This window comes from Vanacampus margaritifer, chromosome 18 (genome assembly GCF_051991255.1).
Source record: "Vanacampus margaritifer isolate UIUO_Vmar chromosome 18, RoL_Vmar_1.0, whole genome shotgun sequence".
NCBI lineage: Eukaryota > Metazoa > Chordata > Actinopteri > Syngnathiformes > Syngnathidae > Vanacampus > Vanacampus margaritifer.
The window spans coordinates 4367406-4388386 of record NC_135449.1 but is presented as its reverse complement, the minus strand read 5'-3'; the positions used below and the strand labels follow the sequence as shown (position 1 = coordinate 4388386).

Genomic DNA, 20981 nt, shown 5'->3' with positions numbered 1-20981 from the left:
AAGTAATACACAAGGTGCGGGTGCTCTACACACTGAGCTAGCCATCATCTATGTAATTTTTTAAGTCAAGTGTGACAACCAGCATTTGGACATGGGCTTCAGAGTGCCTGGTTGTCTGCCATGAGTGCGCGCACGTCATGGAGAGAGAGAGCGGAAAAGAAATCTACTTTTTTTTTTTTTACATCAAGTGTGGCAGCCAGCATGTGAACAGGAGTATCAGACCGGCATGGCTATTTTAGAGTGCCTTGTTGTCCGCCATGAGTGTAAGCACATCATGGAGAGAGAGCGGAAAAGTAACACACATGGTGCGGGTGCTCTACACACTGAGCTAGCTATCGCACATGTAATTTTTTTAAGTCAAGTGTGACAGCCAGCATTTGGACATGGGCTTCAGAGGGCTTGGTTGTCTGCCATGAGTGCGCGCAGGTCATGGAGAGAGAGAGCGGAAAAGAAATCTACTTTTTTTTTTTACATCAAGTGTGGCAGCCAGCATGTGAACAGGAGTATCAGACCGGCATGGCTATTTTAGAGTGCCTTGTTGTCCGCCATGAGTGTAAGCACATCATGGAGAGAGAGCGGAAAAGTAACACACATGGTGCGGGTGCTCTACACACTGAGCTAGCTATCGCCCATGTCATTTTTTAAGTCAAGTGTGACAGCCAGCATTTGGACATGGGCTTCAGAGTGCCTGGTTGTCTGCCATGAGTGCGCGCAGGTCATGGAGAGAGAGAGCGGAAAAGAAATCTACTTTTTTTTTTTTTACATCAAGTGTGGCAGCCAGGAGTATCAGACTGGCATGGCTATTTTAGAGTGCCTTGTTGTCCGCCATGAGTGTAAGCACATCATGGAGAGAGAGCGGAAAAGTAACACACATGGTGCGGGTGCTCTACACACTGAGCTAGCTATCGCCCATGTCATTTTTTAAGTCAAGTGTGACAGCCAGCATTTGGACATGGGCTTCAGAGTGCCTGGTTGTCTGCCATGAGTGCGCGCAGGTCATGGAGAGAGAGAGCGGAAAAGAAATCTACTTTTTTTTTTTTACATCAAGTGTGGCAGCCAGGAGTATCAGACTGGCATGGCTATTTTAGAGTGCCTTGTTGTCCGCCATGAGTGTAAGCACATCATGGAGAGAGAGCGGAAAAGTAACACACATGGTGCGGGTGCTCTACACACTGAGCTAGCTATCGCCCATGTAATTTTTTAAGTCAAGTGTGACAGCCAGCATTTGGACATGGGCTTCAGAGTGCCTGGTTGTCTGCCATGAGTGCGCGCAGGTCATGGAGAGAGAGAGAGCGGAAAAGAAATCTACATTTTTTTTTTTTTACATCAAGTGTGGCAGCCAGGAGTATCAGACTGGCATGGCTATTTTAGAGTGCCTTGTTGTCCGCCATGAGTGTAAGCACATCATGGAGAGAGAGCGGAAAAGTAACACACATGGTGCGGGTGCTCTACACACTTAGCTAGCTATCGCCCATGTAATTTTTTAAGTCAAGTGTGACAGCCAGCATTTGGACATGGGCTTCAGAGTGCCTGGTTGTCTGCCATGAGTGCACGCAGGTCATGGAGAGAGAGAGCGGAAAAGAAATCTACATTTTTTTTTTTTACATCAAGTGTGGCAGCCAGGAGTATCAGACTGGCATGGCTATTTTAGAGTGCCTTGTTGTCCGCCATGAGTGCACCCACGTCGTGGAGAGAGAGCGGTAAAAGAAATGTAATTTCTTTTCAAGTCAAGTGTGACAGCCAGCATTTGGACATGGGCTTCAGAGTGCCTGGTTGTCTGCCATAAGTGCGCGCACGTCATGGAGAGAGAGAGCGGAAAAGAAATCTACTTTTTTTTTTTTACATCAAGTGTGGAAGCCAGGAGTATCAGACTGGCATGGCTATTTTAGAGTGCCTTGTTGTCCGCCATGAGTGCACCCACGTCGTGGAGAGAGAGCGGTAAAAGAAATGTAATTTCTTTTCAAGTCAAGTGTGACAGCCAGCATGTGGACATGGGCTTCAGAGTGCCTGGTTGTCTGCCATGAGTGCGCGCAGGTCATGGAGAGAGAGAGCGGAAAAGAAATCTACTTTTTTTTTTTTTACATCAAGTGTGGCAGCCAGGAGTATCAGACTGGCATGGCTATTTTAGAGTGCCTTGTTGTCCGCCATGAGTGCACCCACGTCGTGGAGAGAGAGCGGTAAAAGAAATGTAATTTCTTTTCAAGTCAAGTGTGACAGCCAGCATGTGGACAGGCGCTTCAGACTGACGCGGCCATTCACGAGCGCCTCGTTGTCACGGTGTTCGAAAGCCCATTCCAAAAAAAACATGCATGTTCTCTTATGATGCAAATGCACAGTGTTGTGTTCACCCATGTTTATATTCCAAGGACCTATAAGACTTATTAGTTCCGCTCAGTCTGCCTCCGCTCTTGTTGTTGCGCTATATTTATCCTTAATAGTCCTAAATTGTAATATAGCAGAAACAATGTTGTACCAAATCAAGCCCTCCAACCAATAGACGCCTCCCCAATCCACAATGTAAGAAATGCCCCCAGACACTCTTTGTGGATACACACATTAATTTTCCAGCAGAATTGCTCCTCTGTATGAAATGGAAAAGAAAGAAAGGCAATCTGGAGCGTAGTTGGAGAGGTAATAAGTAAAAGAAAGACACAAAACAACTCTTCTTTATGGGGGCGGGTGTACAAGAGCCACAATTCGGCTCATCTCTTTTTGTTCCTCGGGCTTGTAACACATCCCGGCAGAGAAAGCGTCCAGATCAATGGCCGCCTCGATCAATCGTCTCAAAAGTGTGATACGCCGTGAATAAGAACCGCTCGCTCGCTCGCTCGTTGGTTGGCGTCCCCGCCGTTCCTCCCGAAGTCGCTTTGCCCGCAAAGTTTGACGCACTTTTGGAATCGATGCGTAATCATGGCAGCTGCGACAGTCGATGGTTCGCCGCCTGGACATTTTAATGTCATAATCGATGAAGTTAAATTTAGTCTCGGGCTGAGTACAAATGTGTTTATTGGGAACATCGCACTTGGCTGTGATTTATTCAATATAACGCATAAAACAAGTGATCAAATAACGCAGGATTAATTCCACTGGCAAGCGGTTACATCAGGACGCTTGTTTTTGGGATGGTGCCACTTTTTGGAAGCAGCCTCTTTATTTATTTTATCATCTGCAGACTTCCTGGGGTGTCGGCAACAATAGCAAGAGTGATTCAACACAATACGCAATCAAAGATGGCTGAACAACTGTAGCTGAGATCAATTTTTTATTTTTATTTTTTTTGCTTTAAAACTGCGGGAAGTGTGCGAGCTGGAAAGTTTTGCACACTGGGCTGCTCTTCAACTTCAACGTCCTCGCCGGCAAATATCAAGCTGAGAGAACGGCGACTTTGTTGTTTTGTTTTTCACCTCGACTCGAAGAATGTGTTGCAGGCTGCTACTGTGCTTCAACACAAACAAAAGCGCTCACAGGAAAAAGACAAAAGATGCGCTTGATGAAGCGAGCCGGAAAATGTTTTAGCTGGAATTTCAGTCCCATAAGACATTAACATCTTGTTTTTGGTAAATCATAAGTTTAAACGCCGTCATAGAGATTAGGAGGAAAATATATTCTTGTAAGTTGCTTGTATAATAGAATAAAGTTGTATAGTACCATGAGAAACAACTGTGAACAAGCTGACGTTAGCCACGGTTTGTCCTACCATACAAGAAAATGTTACCGGTTTGATGTTTCAATCAATTAAAATCAAAAAGAGGCGACGCACTTCCCTGTTAAGCGGAAATTTTGCGTCGCTTCGGAATTCTCATCTGTCTGAGGTCGCTTCACTCCTCTTCTGTTAGCTAGCCCAGTAGTTAGCAAAAAAAAAAAAAGTTTTTTTTTTACGACGAAATGTAATCGGTTTGATGTTTTCTTTTATTATTATTATATTCTGCCGAGGCTTGGTTCGATTACTGGTTTGACTGTTTTACAATGTCAAGGTTTCAATCGGTAACAGTAAAGCTTGTATCCCACTGAGCAGCGAACGTTTGCGGAGTGTAGCGGATATTGATTTTTCTTTGAAGTTACTTGCCTCCAATTTACGTTTTTAGCTCTCCGTATCGGCGAGCAGAGAGGGGAGGGGTGAACAGGAGAAGGTGGGAGGGAGCAAGACAAAAGCTCTGTTGAAGGGCAGCATGAGTAGCGATGGGTCTGTAGCTGATGGGACACTGTGACTTACTAAGAAGTCAAACAGACAAAGAATGCTAACGTTTATTTTGTGTTCAATAGAGAAAAAATTGCTGTTATTTACCCAAATAAAAATATTTTGAACCCATTCACTCACGGCCATTTTCACTGAAGCAACCCCCTTCGCACCCGGCTGTTTTACTGGATTTTGACCGATTTTGCAAGGCCCACAGAATATTGTGTTTTATTGCTATAAAAACATGGAACCCACCAAAAGAAAGATTAGAGTCTCCATCTTTCATCAGGAAAAAAGTATATTTCTATCTGTTTCCGTTTTGCAGCAATAAGCATTAAAATAAAGCTAAGTTTCATCATTATTCACAAATCTGTTTAAAACACTGTCAAAAAGAGCTTTTTGCAACATGCTGGTTGATCTCTTATACTCTGCTGACACCTGCTGGCCCTTTTTTGTAATAACTACCGTTGCTTCAAATGTTCTCTTCAGTTCAGAGGCTGCATCAAAGCCTCCTGTATGCTTTAGCATAAAAAAAACTTAAAAACGTATGCATACGTTTTTGGGACCATGGTAATATTAAAAATAGAACGTATTTATACGTTTTTGGGAGCAAAGAGTTAAAAGTGTTGTTTTTTTGGGCCCCTGACGGTAACAAGGTCAGCGCAAGGCTGTGGTGGATTGACACCTTGGCTTGGTTGTTTTAAAAATCTAATTATAGCTGTAAAATGGATTCGATATGGCAGAATTTTTGAAATCCTTGATTGATTTGATATACTCTGTTGAGAAGAATGCTTCACAATCATTGTAATTTCGCATTAGAACGATTTTTTTTTTCCCCTTTCTTGCCCGTGACCTTCTTCTTTGACTTTTCCCGCGGTGCCATTGGCGGCATGCCCGCCATGTTGATTTACGACCACCTGCAACACCTGCAAAGCCAGGGACGCCACTTCCCTCCCTCACCCTTCTTCCTTTCTTTGTCTGAGCCCTCGCACATGACTGCATGATTATGCAAATCAAAGGTGGAACTGATAAATGACATCTGTTTCACATGATTATCACATCCCTGCCACGTTTTTTTTTTTTTTACGAACATCATAAATTCCGGCCGCCTCCATTTGGGCGCTTAACCGAAAGGTCAGCCCAAACAAGGAATAGATAAAGATTTTACAAGGGATTAGTGAATCCGTGCGGCCGTGTGCCTTATTACGTTAAATCCCTGATATTCATCCACGCCGCCGCCGCCGCTTTGCCTTGTACGCTTCCAGGAGCAATTCCCTCTCGTTCAGTCCGGCGCTGAGACGCAAGGAGACCAATCATTTCCGGACGCCGCCCATTTCCAGAGGGAAGATGAAGCTTCCGTCCAATCTGGTGGATGCGTCGCGAGCGTCCGGTCACATCTACAAGCACCTGCAGGAGGAGGAGCCAACTGATGTGGAGTCATTAAGGAGGTAGAGTTTTACTCTTACGTTCTTGTGCAGTATTTCCCGACCTCTATTGAGGTTATGGATGGGTGAGTACCAGGATTATTATAATTTTGTCATTTTCTCCAGGAAAAAAAAATAAAATAAAAAATAAATAAATAATTTTGTAATTATTATTTTTTTTTTTTTAGCTGTAATTCGTTTCCACGGTGCTTCTGTTTTGTTTTTATTCGTTTTAGTTATGGATGGGTGAGTACCAGGATTATTATAATTTTGTCATTTTCTCCAGGAAAAAATAAATAAAATAAAAAATAAATAAATAAATAAATAATTTTGTAATTTTTGTTTTTGTTTTTGTTAGCTTTAATTCGTTTTCACGGTGCTTCTGTTTTGTTTTTATCCGTTTTAGTTATGGATGGGTGAGTACCAGGATTATTATAATTTTGTCATTTTCTCCAGGAAAAATAAAATAAAAAAATAAATAATAAAATACATAAATAAATAAATAATTTTGTAAAAAATGTTTTTGTTTTTGTTAGCTTTAATTCGTTTTCACGGTGCTTCTGTTTTGTTTTTATTCGTTTTAGTTATGGATGGGTGAGTACCAGGATTATTATAATTTTGTCATTTTCTCCAGGAAAAAATAAATCAAATAAAAAATAAATAAATAAATAAATAATAAAATAAATAAATAAATAAATAATAAAATAAATAAATAAATAAATAATTTTGTAATTTAATTTTTTTTTTTTTTTTTTTTTTTTAGCTTTAATTCGTTTTCACGGTGGTTCTGTTTGGTTTTTATTAGTTTTAGTTATTTAAAAGTTTTAGTTTAGTTTTAGTTCATTTCTACGACGGCGTATTAGGGCCACGTATAAATATATATTTTTTGTCAACATTCAGAGAAAAAAAACTCGCAAATTTGCCACTTTTTTCTCAGAATATTACCCCCTCTGTGGAAAAAAAACAAACTTATATGTGGCCTTAATATGCCATCGTAAGTTTCAATATTAATTTTTCAACTGTCAGAGACGCATGTTTCCTCACTTTGCGGGAGTCGTGCAGACATACGCCACCTTAAGATTGAAAGTCCGGTTTTTTAGGCAATAACCAGTGAAAGTAGTTTGTTTAGATACACTCGAGTACATTGCAACTGGTCAGCCATAAAGTTAACCGTATGCAGATTTATTTCCGTCATGTTAGTGAAGATGAATGGATGACTTTCAGTGTTAAAAGAAGATGAAATACACTTTGTCAGCGCCACTATACGACCCTGGTCATGTTACATACGTGCTGAGAGGTGCCTTTAAAGACCAGCTGAAACACGGGACTCCATCAAGTTCATGAGGCAGCCGACCACGATGCTGCTCTCTTACATAAATCAAGACCGCCGAACCTCACCCGGATCCTCATAACACCTTAGCTGTTGTCTTTATAAATCTTCCAACGACGAGTCAGTGTCAAACTCAATCAGTCCGGCACTGCTAAACAAAAATCTGTATTTTGTATTTGTTGACTTGAAACTACTAACTTGCAACTTCTTGTTTAAGCATTTAGAAAAAGATCGATATCTTACAATCATTTTTACAACAATTAAAGGAAATGTATTCATTTCCCGGCACAGAGGTAGGCAATCACTGTTCTTGAGCACCACTTGCCAACCTTGTAAGATTTGATCTCGTGAGCCCTCCTTCATGTCTCGCCGTCACAAATCATCAGGACAACAGTGTCGATCCCAAATGCCGGTTCGGGTCCCGATAACTGGCCAAACGGGAGATTGGCATCTCTGTGTTGCCGGCACTCCGCCTCCTGTTTATTGTGTTTTATCTGCAATGCTTCTCGATCCGGAGCAGACTGACAGCACTGCAGATGCTAATCAACAGATCATCGAGAATTCCGGCATGCCCAGAAGGCTTTCGTTTTGTATGAAGTTTGTCATTACTACATGTCAACACTTCTGGTCGTGAAAATAATGTACTAACAATTCGGGTCCAATACAATCTGTTATACATTTCGAAGAGGAATAAATTTATTTTGTCCTCTTTGCGTGTTCCAAAAATTTGAAGACAGATTTAATGTAAGAAAAAACACCTTTGCAAGATGATTTATTTAAAACACAAAACAGAGATCTCTGGACATAGTGACAGACTCCAAACATCACGTAACAGGTGGAATTTCAGAGTGCCGAATGTGTCTCTTCCGCGTGTAAAATGGCTTCTTATAGTTAAAACCGACCGCCTCTCTTTCATTTGTAGACAAAACATACTCTCTGGGTACTTTTCCGTGAGCGATGTCGAACACAGAGTCAGGGTCAGGGGTGTGTGTGTTCGAGACAGATTCTGTTCTCAAGGACCAAATGTGTGTTTTCGCACAGAACACTGAGAAAGAATTTTTTAGACCAAACAATATGTTCCAGCTTAAGGTCAAATTATACTGAGTTCAACACTACCTCACATCTACAAAACATTTCGACAAGGTTAATATAAAGAATATAAATGTTAATAGTGTATAACAATGGTTAATATATGAAATAAAGAATTTAAATGTTAATAATATCTAACCATTTCCAAACAATTTTCCTATAGAAAATAAGTGAAATTGAAAAACGGATTAGTAGTTTGTACCTTTATTGACTATACAGGCAATTTAGAACAGTAGAACAAGAAAATGGTTGTCTACCATATTTCTCTAAGGACGTCTGATCTGGTTTCATCACACAAACTAAACAGGGTCGGGCCTGGTTAATTTGGATTTGTGTGAATATTTAAAAGCTTCTGTTGGTCCAATTCCATACAACCTGATGGACAACGACTTGAGGTTTTTCGAGGTTAGATGTCTAAAATCCTCAACAGAAAAAAATATATATATATCACAGAAGCCAAATCTGTGAGGTCCAGGCAATTAAATCACATTCTCATTTCCTTGTGAGATAAGAAGAATTTGTTTAGTTCAACACTTGCAATCTCATTAGCCTCCCGTAATTGCCTCGCAGATCCACCCGATCGACTGAAGTTCGAGTGACCTCATTGCGGGCATCTGAAAATGAACAAAAGATGCCAGCGGAGTCACATATTGGCCATCCGACGTGGTCGAGATTCATATTAGAAGCTTTCATGGTGGCGCAGATGTCGCGTCAGGACAGCGACTTGTCCTACTTTACAGTTTGCGCAAGTTAGAGTTCGAGGCTGAAATCGCTTACATTTTCTATCTTGGACTGGGATAGCACCTTAAAGTTTTCCATCCGGATTTAGTCATCAAAGGTGGAGGAATCGAATGTTGCCGATCCTGATCAGGTATTGTTTGGCTATGGCACAGGTTCTACAGATTTAGGGTGTCAAGCCAAGAACTCTTTTCTCATTTCTGATGCATCTCAATGACAAAATTCCACCATACATGTACGCATTGGGGTTGGTATCAATCAAGGTCCGTCCGTCCGTCCGTCTTCAATTCCGCTTATCCGGGGTCGGGTCGCGGGGGCAGCAGCTTTAGCAGGGAAGCCCAGACTTCCCTCTCCCCAGCCACTTCACCCAGCTCCTCCGACGGGATCCCGAGGCGTTCCCAGGCCAGCCGAGAGACATAGTCTCTCCAGCGTGTCCTGGGTCGCCCCCGGGGCCTCCCGCCGGTAGGACATGCCCGGAACACCTCCCCGGGGAGGCGTCCAGGAGGCATCCGAACCAGATGCCCGAGCCACCTCAACTGGTCCCTCTCAACGTGGAGGAGTAGCGGCTCGACGCTGAGTCCCTCCCGGATGACCGAGCTTCTCACCCTATCTCTAAGGGAGAGCCCGGCTACCCTGCGGAGGGAACTCATTTCGGCCGCTTGTATCCGGGATCTTGTTCTTTCGGTCACGACCCACAGCTCGTGACCATAGGTGAGGGCCTATGATCAATCAAGGTGTTCAATCTAACCCTGAGCCTGCAAAGACCTACTTTAGGATTCTTCAGTTTTGGCACTCAATAGTGCGCAGACCTCTACCAAGGCAAGACACAGATCACAGTCTACAAAACAAAATATTCCTGGTAAAGAACCGTTAAAAACGGTTTTCATATGGATTCATTTTCCTCGTTGATTTCTGGCTCGAGTCAAACTAGACCCTGGCAGCTATGGACAATTCAATGAATCATGATTTTAGAAGGTGGTGGAAGCAAGTCAGAGTACCAGGAGGAAAAGCACACAAGAGATGGTCCAAGAGAGATTCAAACCCAGGCAAGTATTTTGATTTTTGCAGTAGTTTACATCAGTAAGAAAAGAGATAGAAAGGCAATCTGTGGTCATTTTCTCTTAAACGAACCGTCAAGTTTGGAGCAGGTAACAAGACTCAAAACAGGTTACGTAGCATTTCCTTTAAAAAAAAAAAAAAACGATACCCCAATGTGAAGCAAGCATTCCCTCCAAAACAACCCCGAGAACACGGAATTACTGCGCATTCCGGCATTCCGAAACAGCCTAATTTGCTGTCAGGCTGTGCAACTTTATCAAAACCGCCCGTCATTAAAGCAAGCAACAACGTCCCTGGCGCTGCTCCTGTTAGCAAGCCGGTCTGATTGAACATCACGGCAACTCCAAAGATAACACCGCCTGCTGCCAAACTCTTTATGTGACCTATTTCCAACATTTTTTTTTTATTTTTTATTTTTTTTTAACAAAGCTCCACGGAGCCGAGCAGTTCTCCATCCCCAGAATCAGCGTATCCCCAATTGAGGTCAGGGCTTTTGTCTCCATTTGAAAGAGAATTAGTGTGAAATGTGCTCTCATCAGTCACTCAACAGACACTGGCAGTCATGTTCTGCCGCGCTTCTGATGACATTTCCGTGAATACGCCGGGGATTTATCCTTACGTTACGCCTTCAAATTTCATGGCCCCACCCCCCCACCAAAAAAAGAAATACTTCATTTAAGCAATACCCTGCTTAGCAGATATGTCCACTTTGCAGAGGAACAATTGAGCTCCCGGCGATGTAAGGAAGTTGAACACATTTCGATCTCATTAGCCATCGACGCGGTTCTACACGTCGATTGCCGGCTCTCTAGCAGGTTAAAGTGACCTATTTCTGGACTGAGCAGACATATAACACCAAGCTTTAGAACAGCGCCCCCCCCCCACCTTCTTCTCCCTTCTTCGCAGTTGCCATGGATACACAGTCTCATCTCTGGATAGGAGTAGTGGGAGGTTGGATAGCGGGATGAGGGGAGGTAAAGTGAGGGGAGATTGTGACGATAGTGCAGGATAAAGACGGGGAATGTAAAACCCAGGTTTGAGCCCGGCGCAGAAACTCAGGAAATGCCCCTCCACGTTTTCCCATTTTGAGACAACAAATCCCCCCGCTGAGCGTTGTCACTTTTATTATCCAGCATCAAAACATATTTACCCGCCACAGATAAGGACAGAACTGAAGGCAACTTTTGCAATGGGGTTTATTTTTAGATATGTTTTGATCTGCCGGATTTACCTCCAGCTTGCATTTCCCCTTCGAATACTGAAGGGGAGTGGGGAAGTAATTCAATTATATAAACTTGGTTATGCTACAAACAGTCTCAGAAGGCTGGCAATAACGGCGGCTGTCTCCTAAGGCGGGGGTAAATCTAAATGTGAACCCAGGACCGGGGAACAGCAGTAACTCTGGTGCGCATGAACCGACTTCACTCTTGAGAAGTTCTTTGCTGTTTTCACACGACACACATTTCACGATGATATTTCTTGCATTTGCAAGTAAAATCGCAACCAATCATGAGCTACTAAGACCGATTTTTAACATCTTAACGGATATGGAAATGGGATAGACCCCCCACACGCACCATCTCACCACCCACAATCACGGGTTTATTCTCCTCTACACCAGAATTCCATCAGATTACTAAGAATGACCTGTGAGAGGCAATGTGGTGCCCGTGAGCATCAAGACTGCCGGAAAATACAAAGAAGATTTGTTGGACAAATACTCAACACAACCATTTTGGAGTCTGGCAGTAGAGGTGCCAAATCCAGGTCCAGCAAGTAAAAACCCTGCCACAGTTTGGCTTTACCCCCTTGTGCTAGCTAGCTAGCTAGCTCCCTAGCAGGTAACCGAACACCCAGGGAGCTAGCTAGCTAGAACAAGGGGCTAATGACCACAGGTGGCAAATCCAGGTCCAGCAAGTAAAAACCCTGCCACAGTTTGGCCTTACCCCCTTGTGCTAGCTAGCTAGCTAGCTCCCTAGCAGGTAACCGAACACCCGGGGAGCTAGCTAGCTAGAACAAGGGGCTAATGACCACAGGTGGCAAATCCAGGTCCAGAAAGTAAACCCTGCCACACTTTGGCTTTAGCCCCAGGTGCTAGCTAGCTAGCTCCCTAGCAGGTAACAGAACACCCAGGGAGTTAGCTAGCTAGCACAAGGGGGTGGGGTAATGACCACAGGTGGCAAATCCAGGTCCAGCAAGTAAAAACCCTGCCACAGTTTGGCTTTACCCCCTTGTGCTAGCTAGCTAGCTAGCTCCCTAGCAGGTAACCGAACACCCAGGGAGCTAGCTAGCTAGAACAAGGGGCTAATGACCACAGGTGGCAAATCCAGGTCCAGCAAGTAAAAACCCTGCCACAGTTTGGCCTTACCCCCTTGTGCTAGCTAGCTAGCTAGCTCCCTAGCAGGTAACCGAACACCCGGGGAGCTAGCTAGCTAGAACAAGGGGCTAATGACCACAGGTGGCAAATCCAGGTCCAGAAAGTAAACCCTGCCACACTTTGGCTTTAGCCCCAGGTGCTAGCTAGCTAGCTCCCTAGCAGGTAACAGAACACCCAGGGAGTTAGCTAGCTAGCACAAGGGGGTGGGGTAATGACCACAGGTGGCAAATCCAGGTCCAGCAAGTAAAAAGCCTGCCACAGTTTGGCCTTACCCCCTTGTGCTAGCTAGCTAGCTAGCTCCCTAGCAGGTAACCGAACACCCGGGGAGCTAGCTAGCTAGAACAAGGGGCTAATGACCACAGGTGGCAAATCCAGGTCCAGAAAGTAAAAACCCTGCCACAGTTTGGCTTTAGCCGCAGGTGCTAGCTAGCTAGCTAGCTCCCTAGCAGGTAACAGAACACCCAGGGAGCTAGCTAGCTAGCACAAGGGGGTAATGACCACAGGTGGCAAATCCAGGTCCAGAAAGTAAAAACCCTGCCACAGTTTGGCTTTAGCCGCAGGTGCTAGCTAGCAAGCTCCCTAGCTAGCTTCCTGGCAGGTAACCGAGCACCTAGGGAGCTAGCTAGGGAGCTTGCTAGCTAGCACCTGCGGCTAAAGCCAAACTGTGGCAGGGTTTTTACTTTCTGGACCTGGGTTTGCCACCTCTATCTGGCAGCAGTTTTAGGACCTTCCTAATTAACGTTGCAATAGCAGAATCTGCAGCTCGGCCGAAGTCCGTATTGCCAAGATAGATTTTTATCGGGAATAGTTGAGCAGAGTTTCTTTACGCCATGTTTTTTGTGGTTCAGTACCCCAAACAGGGTCGCAAGTTTTCCATCGCAGAGATTAGATTTGTGGTATCTGCGCACTTTGAAAAGATGGCAACTACGTTTTTGTGTTACGCTCCACTTCAGTAGCTTTCGGTAATCATAATTTAGCTCACTTTAATCGGAAAGGGAGGAAAAATGCCAGTAGTCGGTATGTTTACCCTGCATCAGGCCAAGGTCAAGCACCCTGCAGTTGTTCTATCAAGAGTGTTTTCTAACATGTTCAAGACAATTCCCCAGTTAAACATTCACGTAGCAACTTAGGCTATGAATAATCACAGCAATTACGAGGGGAAATTGCTGAGATCATTTTGTTTTGTAGGAGAAAAAGCAGGTTTATCACCACATCCCGGCACTTTTTATGAGAAATATCTAATGCGGCGTAAAGGTCATCGTAACGACTTGCTTTCTAATTCCCCGTTTCATTCTCTCTTGCCCTCAAGGTGTGATCCGAGCGGGGGGAAGGTCGGCGCCCTCCTCAGCAGGACCTCTCACTTTGCCGGCAGAAAGGGATGGACCGAGGTGCCTTGCACTCGCCTGGATAAGGGAAGCAGCTTCCCTCCGCCCTCGCTGCGCACCCGTTCTGTTCCCATCATCCCTTCACTGCAGGCGCTCGACCTTGAGGGAAGGCGTTTGGATACGACTGACCAGAACCCAGGGGGGTGTCTCGTCTCTGCCGGCAGCCCTCCCCCTCCCTGTGAGAGTGCCGTGCCCATTAGTGTTTGCCCTCAGACGCCCTCTTCCTCCGCCGATGAAATGGCCGCCGAACTCCATCAGGCATTCAAGCAGAAAAACATTTCTAGCCCTGTGACGAAGTCTTTGGGTTCTCACATCAAGCGCGGGGGCGCCACCGAGGCCGGGACTGAACAAAACGGCCGGTATTCCGCCAGAGCTACCGAGGCCGGGACCGGACAAAGCGGCCGGTATTCCGCCAGAGCGCAAACAGGCTCCGGAATCCGAGGTTTAAAGACGACGGGCCAAGGTTATACCGCCATCAAGAACCCAAACTGCACCGTGGCCATCTGCAGAGGAAACGGGAATTCGAGTTGATTGGATTAACTTTGCAAAGTTTCAAAGAAGTTGGTCCTTTGCTGTTTGGCAGGTGGGACCATCTGTGCGGCCACATGGACCAATATCGGAGGCCGTTTGACGAACAGATTGAACTGCAAAGGACGAGCGACAAAAAAAATGAAAAATAGGCCGAATCATGACGGCAAATGACCCAAACAAGCACACATTGTGAATAAACTCATAACAAGACAACAAACTGTGAGTGGGAGCTAAAAACTGGGAGGAAAAAAAACACCGCTATTTAAAGGGAGCTTCTACCTAGAAACCAAAATAGTGTGTCTCTATGTTGTTTCTCTATTGTAAAGAAATGAAATTATACAGTATATGTCATCTAATATATGTCACATAGACGTATATATATTTGACATACGATTGTGACAAAATAAAGATTACGATAACAGTGTTAATTAAGAACTTTGGTCCTGGTTCTTTTTAGGGTCATTTTCCTACCCAACCATTTGTATGCAAATATATATATTTTTTTAAAGTCGTTTTTGCAACGTGTCCCCCTCGAAATAGTTTTGGTTAGATTTGAAAACTTACAACAATTCTGACAACGAGCCTTTATGTGTTGTTTCTTTGGATAATTTCGTCAATGAGAAACTTGAGCCAATGCGGCTGAATGGGAACGATAAAGCAATGGAAGGAATCCTTAGGAAACAATGCAAATTCTTTTGCGTTCAATTGTTGTGTTGCTCGCACTACTTCGCTGCCACCAGCAGAGGTGCTGGTGAGTCAATCTGCGCATGTGGCAGCATTATTACTCTCACTATATAAGACGCATAGAATATGAAACAGGAAATTCACTGCTGTTCATTGGATTGTGATCATAAATAGCATACACTGTACAGTAGTTTTATAAAAATACAAACCACCTACATTTGATGTCCTTCAAGGTAAAAGTCTACTGTACATCTGGAAACAACGCGAGCAGAGCCACGTGGCAAAAACTCGCTCCCTGCTATGCCGCTAATGAGACGTCGCCTCGTTTGGATTTCTTCGGATCCGTCTTTTCCGGCGCCTCACTCTGAACCCGGAAAAAAACGTTTGAAGCATAAATGAGTTCTTTTCCTAGAGCCTGCCGAGTCGAGGAACTGCGGGAAAGATAAAGCGTCTTGATCAACACAAAGGAGCTTGGTGTGGGCTATGGTCAAAAAGGTATGGCGTTGCTATTGTTTTGATGGTAATTGGTTTGTTTGTTTGCTTGTGTTAGCAAGTTTACATAAAAAATCATTTTCCATTAAACTCTTCAGAGAAGTGAAATGCTAACGAAACAAACTACACAGTGGTAAATTCTGTCGAACTGCTTTTCACTATTTCCGTGTTTCTAATATTTTGTGAACGCCTTTTTTTTTTTCATTAGCGGTGATACGGCACAATTGAGAGTTCGTTAGTTACCACAACTCGCAGGACAGCTCGTTATTTAAATTCTTATGCTATCGCCTGTCTGCTAGTCTGTTAGCTTGCAAGCTAGCTTGCAAGTCTGTTAGCTTGCAAGCTAGCTGGTGGCTAGCGTTCACACTATTCTACGCGGTGTCACATTTAGAAGACATTTCTTTTCACTTAACAGGGACTTGAAGTCATTCTCCTTCAACCAGGAAGTAGCCTGCTAGCTAAGTTGGACAAACACAAGAATGTATCTAAAGTATATATTTTTTTTACTTTTAGGAGGCAGGAGTACCGAAGTCCATCCAAAGACAACATGATAGAACATTGTCATCACCTCAAAAGAGTCAGGTTAGCTGAATCAGGGCCCGGTTGTCGAAAAAACCGGGTCGGCATCGACTCTCTTCATATCAGCGTCCGGCGCTGGACGTGAGAGGAATGCTAATGTGGCAGGGGACGGCAAGCCGGCCCCCCTCGCCAGATGGCCTGAAGATTAAGAGGACAGCAAGACTGTGCACTGCTGCAAGACTTGTGATGATGTCTGCAAACCCATCTCACCAACTCGCCACCACGCGGGATTTCAGGAGACACTTAACATTTCCAGTGGCCTTGTAAGACTCCCAAAAACAAATGTAAGGGTTGTAGGCTACGCTGAACACAAGTCCACTTTTTGAGACCGAGGGCATAAACGACGCACGCGGAAGTGCGGGGGTCAACAAACTTTACTGTCAAAAGAGCTATCTTAGGGTAAATGAATAAGAACAAATCTGTCTGGAGCAGCAAAGCATATGAACAACAAACAGTTTATTAGTGTTAGTCCAATGTACTTGAGGACCCAAGAGCTAATTATAACAGAAACATATGCAGCATCCAATACTTTGACTTTCATTTTGTTCTACCTTTCTTCTTCCATTTTTGGATTTTAAAGAAATTCATACTTAATTTTTCATACATTTTTAGACTTTTCTGCCTTTCTTGGCAATTTTATGGACATATTATGGTCATTTTCTGCCTCTTCCTGTTTTGGACATTTAATGCCTATTTTTTGACATTGTTCTGCGTTTTTTTGCTGTCAAATTTCTGAGATTTTTGCCGATTTTATGGACATTTATGGTCATTTTCGGAATTGATTATTTTTGGATTTTATGGCTACTTTTTGCTTGTACTCTTCCTTTTTGGACCTTTCATGGTCACTTTTTCATCTACCTTAAATTTTTTAAAAATATTTTATTATTTTTATTTAATCATTAATTCATTTAAATAATATTTTAACTAAAAATAAAAATATATATATGTAAAAAAAAATTGGAGTGTAAGGCAATTACATTTTTTTATCGTAATTAATCACATGACTTTGATAGTTAACTCACGATTAATCGTTAAATTAAAAAGTTTTGGGGCGCCTTAAAAATTATTTGTGGCGTTATAAGAACTCTAAATTAACTTTTTTTTTTAAATGCACAAATTTTGACAGCCCTAAAAAAATTTATTAATTTTTATTAAAAAAAAATTTTTTTTAGGGGATCCACAGGGAACCATGCACAGGAGCGAGGCTAAAGAGCCACAAGTGGCTCCAGTTCCGCAGTTTGCAGACCCTTGGATATCCTGAGCTAACCACATGCCAACTTTTATAGACCAAAGCTTAGAAAAAAAAGAGCTGATTGAAACAATAAATGGTTGTTTTCACACGTTCCTGCTTTTCAAACAGAGAAGAATGAACTGCTGACTTTAGAGTGACTGACACTGACAAGGCTCTCCCACAAGACATGCTGACCCCGTGACTGCTATGATTGCCGGGCGTTGCTGGGTCAAGACCCCCACCGTCCTCCGGGGACGCCAAGCGAGACAGATTTCATCACGACCTCACGCACACCCTTTTGGTCTCTGCTATAATCTGACATTCCCTATGCGCGAGCTGTCACACTTTCATCGTCGTCAGAGTTCAAAACAGGCCAAGTCTGTTAAGACGGAGAAAAAAAATTGGGTGGAAGTTTCTTGTCTGATTCCGCTGATTTAGTGTGTTTACTGCCACAGATGTTCTGTTTGCTCCAGAAGGAAGTATGCAAAGTCAACAATTTTTAAGGGATGTCACTTGAGGCAACAGAAGGTTTAACGATAAATAATGGAGCTCTTTTGCTTACGGCTTTTCGCTTGTGGCTTTCCTGTCTCACGAAGCAAAAAATTGTGTTAATTAGGTGAGTGAGTGGTTATTAAATTGCTCTAGAGGAGTAGGTAAAAGTACATATGTCAACATTAGCCTCCTGAGGTGTACCACAGGGATCCCTTTTTGGTCCCATATTGTTTTCCTTTTCACTGGTGATGTTTAACTGACGGAAACAAGACTGCAAACACGTTCTTGTAAATGAAATAAAATGTCCTTTTGAGAGGAGAAGGTAAAAGTACATATGTCAACATTAGCCTCCTGAGGTGTACCACAGGGATCCCTTTTTGGTCCCATATTGTTTTCCTTTCACTGGTGATGTTTAACGGACGGAAACAAGACTGCAAACACGTTCTTGTAAATGAAATAAAATGTCCTTTTGAGAGGAGAAGGTAAAAGTACATATGTCAACATTAGCCTCCTGAGGTGTACCACAGGGATCCCTTTTTGGTCCCATATTGTTTTCCTTTCACTGGTGATGTTTAACGGACGGAAACAAGACTGCAAACACGTTCTTGTAAATGAAATAAAATGTGCTTTTGAGAGGAGAAGGTAAAGTATATATGTCAACATTAGCCCCCTGAGGTGTACCACAGGGATCCCATTTTGGTCCCATATTGTTTTCCTTTTCGCTGGTGGTGTTTTAACTGACAGAAACAAGACTGCAAACACGTTCTTGTAAAAATCTTGTAAAATCAATATTTGAAGAGAATTCATATCCCCAATTACCCGATCTAAAACGATGTCAATGACTCGAAACGTTTATATCAATTTTATATACAAGCAGTAACATTATATTAATGTTTTTTTTTTAACTGCTTTTCTTAGCAGAATCAGCTCAACCCAAGCCGTTTATGCATATAGGCCTATGTATAATGAACCGTATATTTCAATGCTGTTCAGTACCTTGGGCAACCTATTATTAAGTTATTTCATTTCAATTTTAGAGCTTATGGATATGCATAAATTGGAATATCTGCATGTATTCTTTTGTTCTGCTTGAGCATCCCAATTAGCATTTCAAAGCATGACAATATTTCACAAAGCATAAGTAGCCTTCGATTTGTGTTTGATTGGATTTGATTATTTAAATCAAGGGCAAAGTTTTCTTTTGCTGGGAATTTCTCAACTCGTGATGTTATTTCAAAATGTAATCATTCCGTTATTGTAGGAGGGGGGGGGGTTGTTTGTTTGCAGGAGCTGAAGTTAAGGAAGGCAAGCCATTTGTGCCTCAGTCAGAAAAGATTGAATGACGGAAACCGCGGACACTCTCGCGGAGGGCAAAAGAAAGTGGATGAAAGTGGAACGCAAGAAGACGATCTTCAGTCTTTGCCAGGTGCCCAATCTAATTTCCACTCCGAGTTTGACATCGGAACTTTTGGACTTGGAGTTATATTTTTGGGAATTCGATAAACCGAAAATCTGCTTCTGATTTACAGAAACAATCTAGAAATTTATATGAACTCATTTACTCGCAGTCATTTTTACTGAAGCAACCGCCTTCGCTCCCGGCTGTTTTATTGGATTTTGACTGATTTTGCATGGCTCTCAGAATATTGTGTTCTATATTACTATAAAAACATGGCAGCTACCAAAACGAAGATTAGACTCTCTTCTTTCATCAGGAAAAAAAATAAGTATATTTCTATCTGTTTCCGTTTTGCAGCAATTAGCATTAGAATATAGCTAAGTTTCATCATTATTCACAAATCTGTTTAAAACACTTTTGAAAAGAGTTTTTTTGCAACATGGCCCTAGTTGATCTTTTATACTCTGCTTCCACCTGCTGGCCGTTTTTTTGTTGTTGTAATAACTACTATTGCTTTAAGCGACCTGTTCAGGTCAGAGCCGTTTGTATGCTCTAGCATAAATTTAAAAAATAAAACGTATAAACACGTTTTTGGGATCAAAGGAGTCAAAGGTCAATTCATCTTTCAGTGTTTCTTGAGCGCACTAAGCTAACACTGATGAAATTCATAAGACGTTAACGTTGACTCATTAAAAGTTGCACGTACAAATCTGGTGACTGAAATAAGTCTTCTTTAATTTAGTTTTTAAAAAATGAATACCTCAAGATTCTTTCAATCCAGAACAGACATCGGACCTTGCTTATTTGCCGTTTACCATATAATTGATGAGTGGCTGGTCCTAAGGCACAAACTCAACTGTACAAATGTAAAACGTGCGTGTGTTTGTATTGGGAATATTGGAATTGCATGGTGGGGGGGGGGGGGCTAAAGGCCCCCGCGGCACCTGATTGTTCCCGAGCGTTCCTAAAATAGCTTGACCTCACCTGCCCTTCATTACCTGAACACTCAGCAGCGACTGCATTTCATTTCATTTCGGACCCTGCGCTTGTTTAATTTTGAAAACATTTTCGTCGATGCTCCCTCCATTTCTATTTATCCTGAAAATCCAAAGCTAAAGCGTCACATGCTGCCGCACAATCGGCTTCCATTTTCTGACTTCAGAGTTTGTATTTTCGGTTTGGTTTGCAACGCAAAAACAAGCGAGCCGACGTGGACAGATGGCCACTTGTTTTGTTTTATTCCGAAGAAAAGAGGGATAAGCGCACTTTTCATTGCGAGGGTTGAATGACTTTTGAGAGCAACGTATGTTGGGTATATAATTTTGGATGCGTCATTTAATGGATGAAAAACAGTATTTCCAGTTTACACGGGTTGCTAGAAACTTTCTTAAATGATACTGAGTATGGATTTTTTTTAGGCCGAAATTACGATAACCTATTAATCATACGATTGTTAAAAACAATATATAATGAATATATATTTAAATAATTTTTCGGTCTTATTTTTATATGTTATATTTTTCGTCAAATATGGGCTATTTTGGGGCTATTTTTTGCTATCTTATGTTCATGTGTAAACAAAACATGGCAAAAATAGGCTGATTATTTTTTGGCCAATTTTTTGGGCTTGTGGATGTTTGAATATTATCTTTGTTTTATGTTATATATATGTGTCAATGTAAAAAAAACAAACAGATCGACCGATTTTTGCGGGGGAAGTTTGTCTTATGCTGTGATGTGTTCATGTGTGTTGGAGGGAATTTCCATATGTGCCTTTTTTTTTCTTATGGGGTGGGGAATGCTTGAATTATTGGATTTCGAATAGTTATGTGGAAAAAAATATCATAAAAAAGTTGACACTTTTTTTTTCAATAAAATTATAATTTCACAATTTTATAATAATACATAAATTTAATAAATAAATAAATTTTTGACCATTTTAAAAGTGCTAAAATCAGCCATTTTATTTGTGAGGGACTTGCTTGACATTTTAG

At 42.3% G+C, this 20981-nt stretch overlaps 1 protein-coding gene across 2 annotated transcripts in view; it reads left to right on the top strand.

The window, feature by feature from the left end:
- nrg3b (neuregulin 3b) overlaps positions 1–14538 on the top strand; it is a 211395-nt gene extending 196857 nt beyond the window's left edge. For both annotated transcript variants that reach the window (XM_077549847.1, XM_077549846.1), the window contains exons 8-9: positions 5443–5625; positions 13504–14538. In XM_077549847.1, the coding sequence (XP_077405973.1) occupies positions 5443–5625; positions 13504–14110 (790 nt within the window). In that variant the 3' untranslated portion in view covers positions 14111–14538. The remainder of the gene's footprint in view (positions 1–5442; positions 5626–13503) is intronic.
- The last annotated feature ends 6443 nt before the right edge of the window (positions 14539–20981 follow it).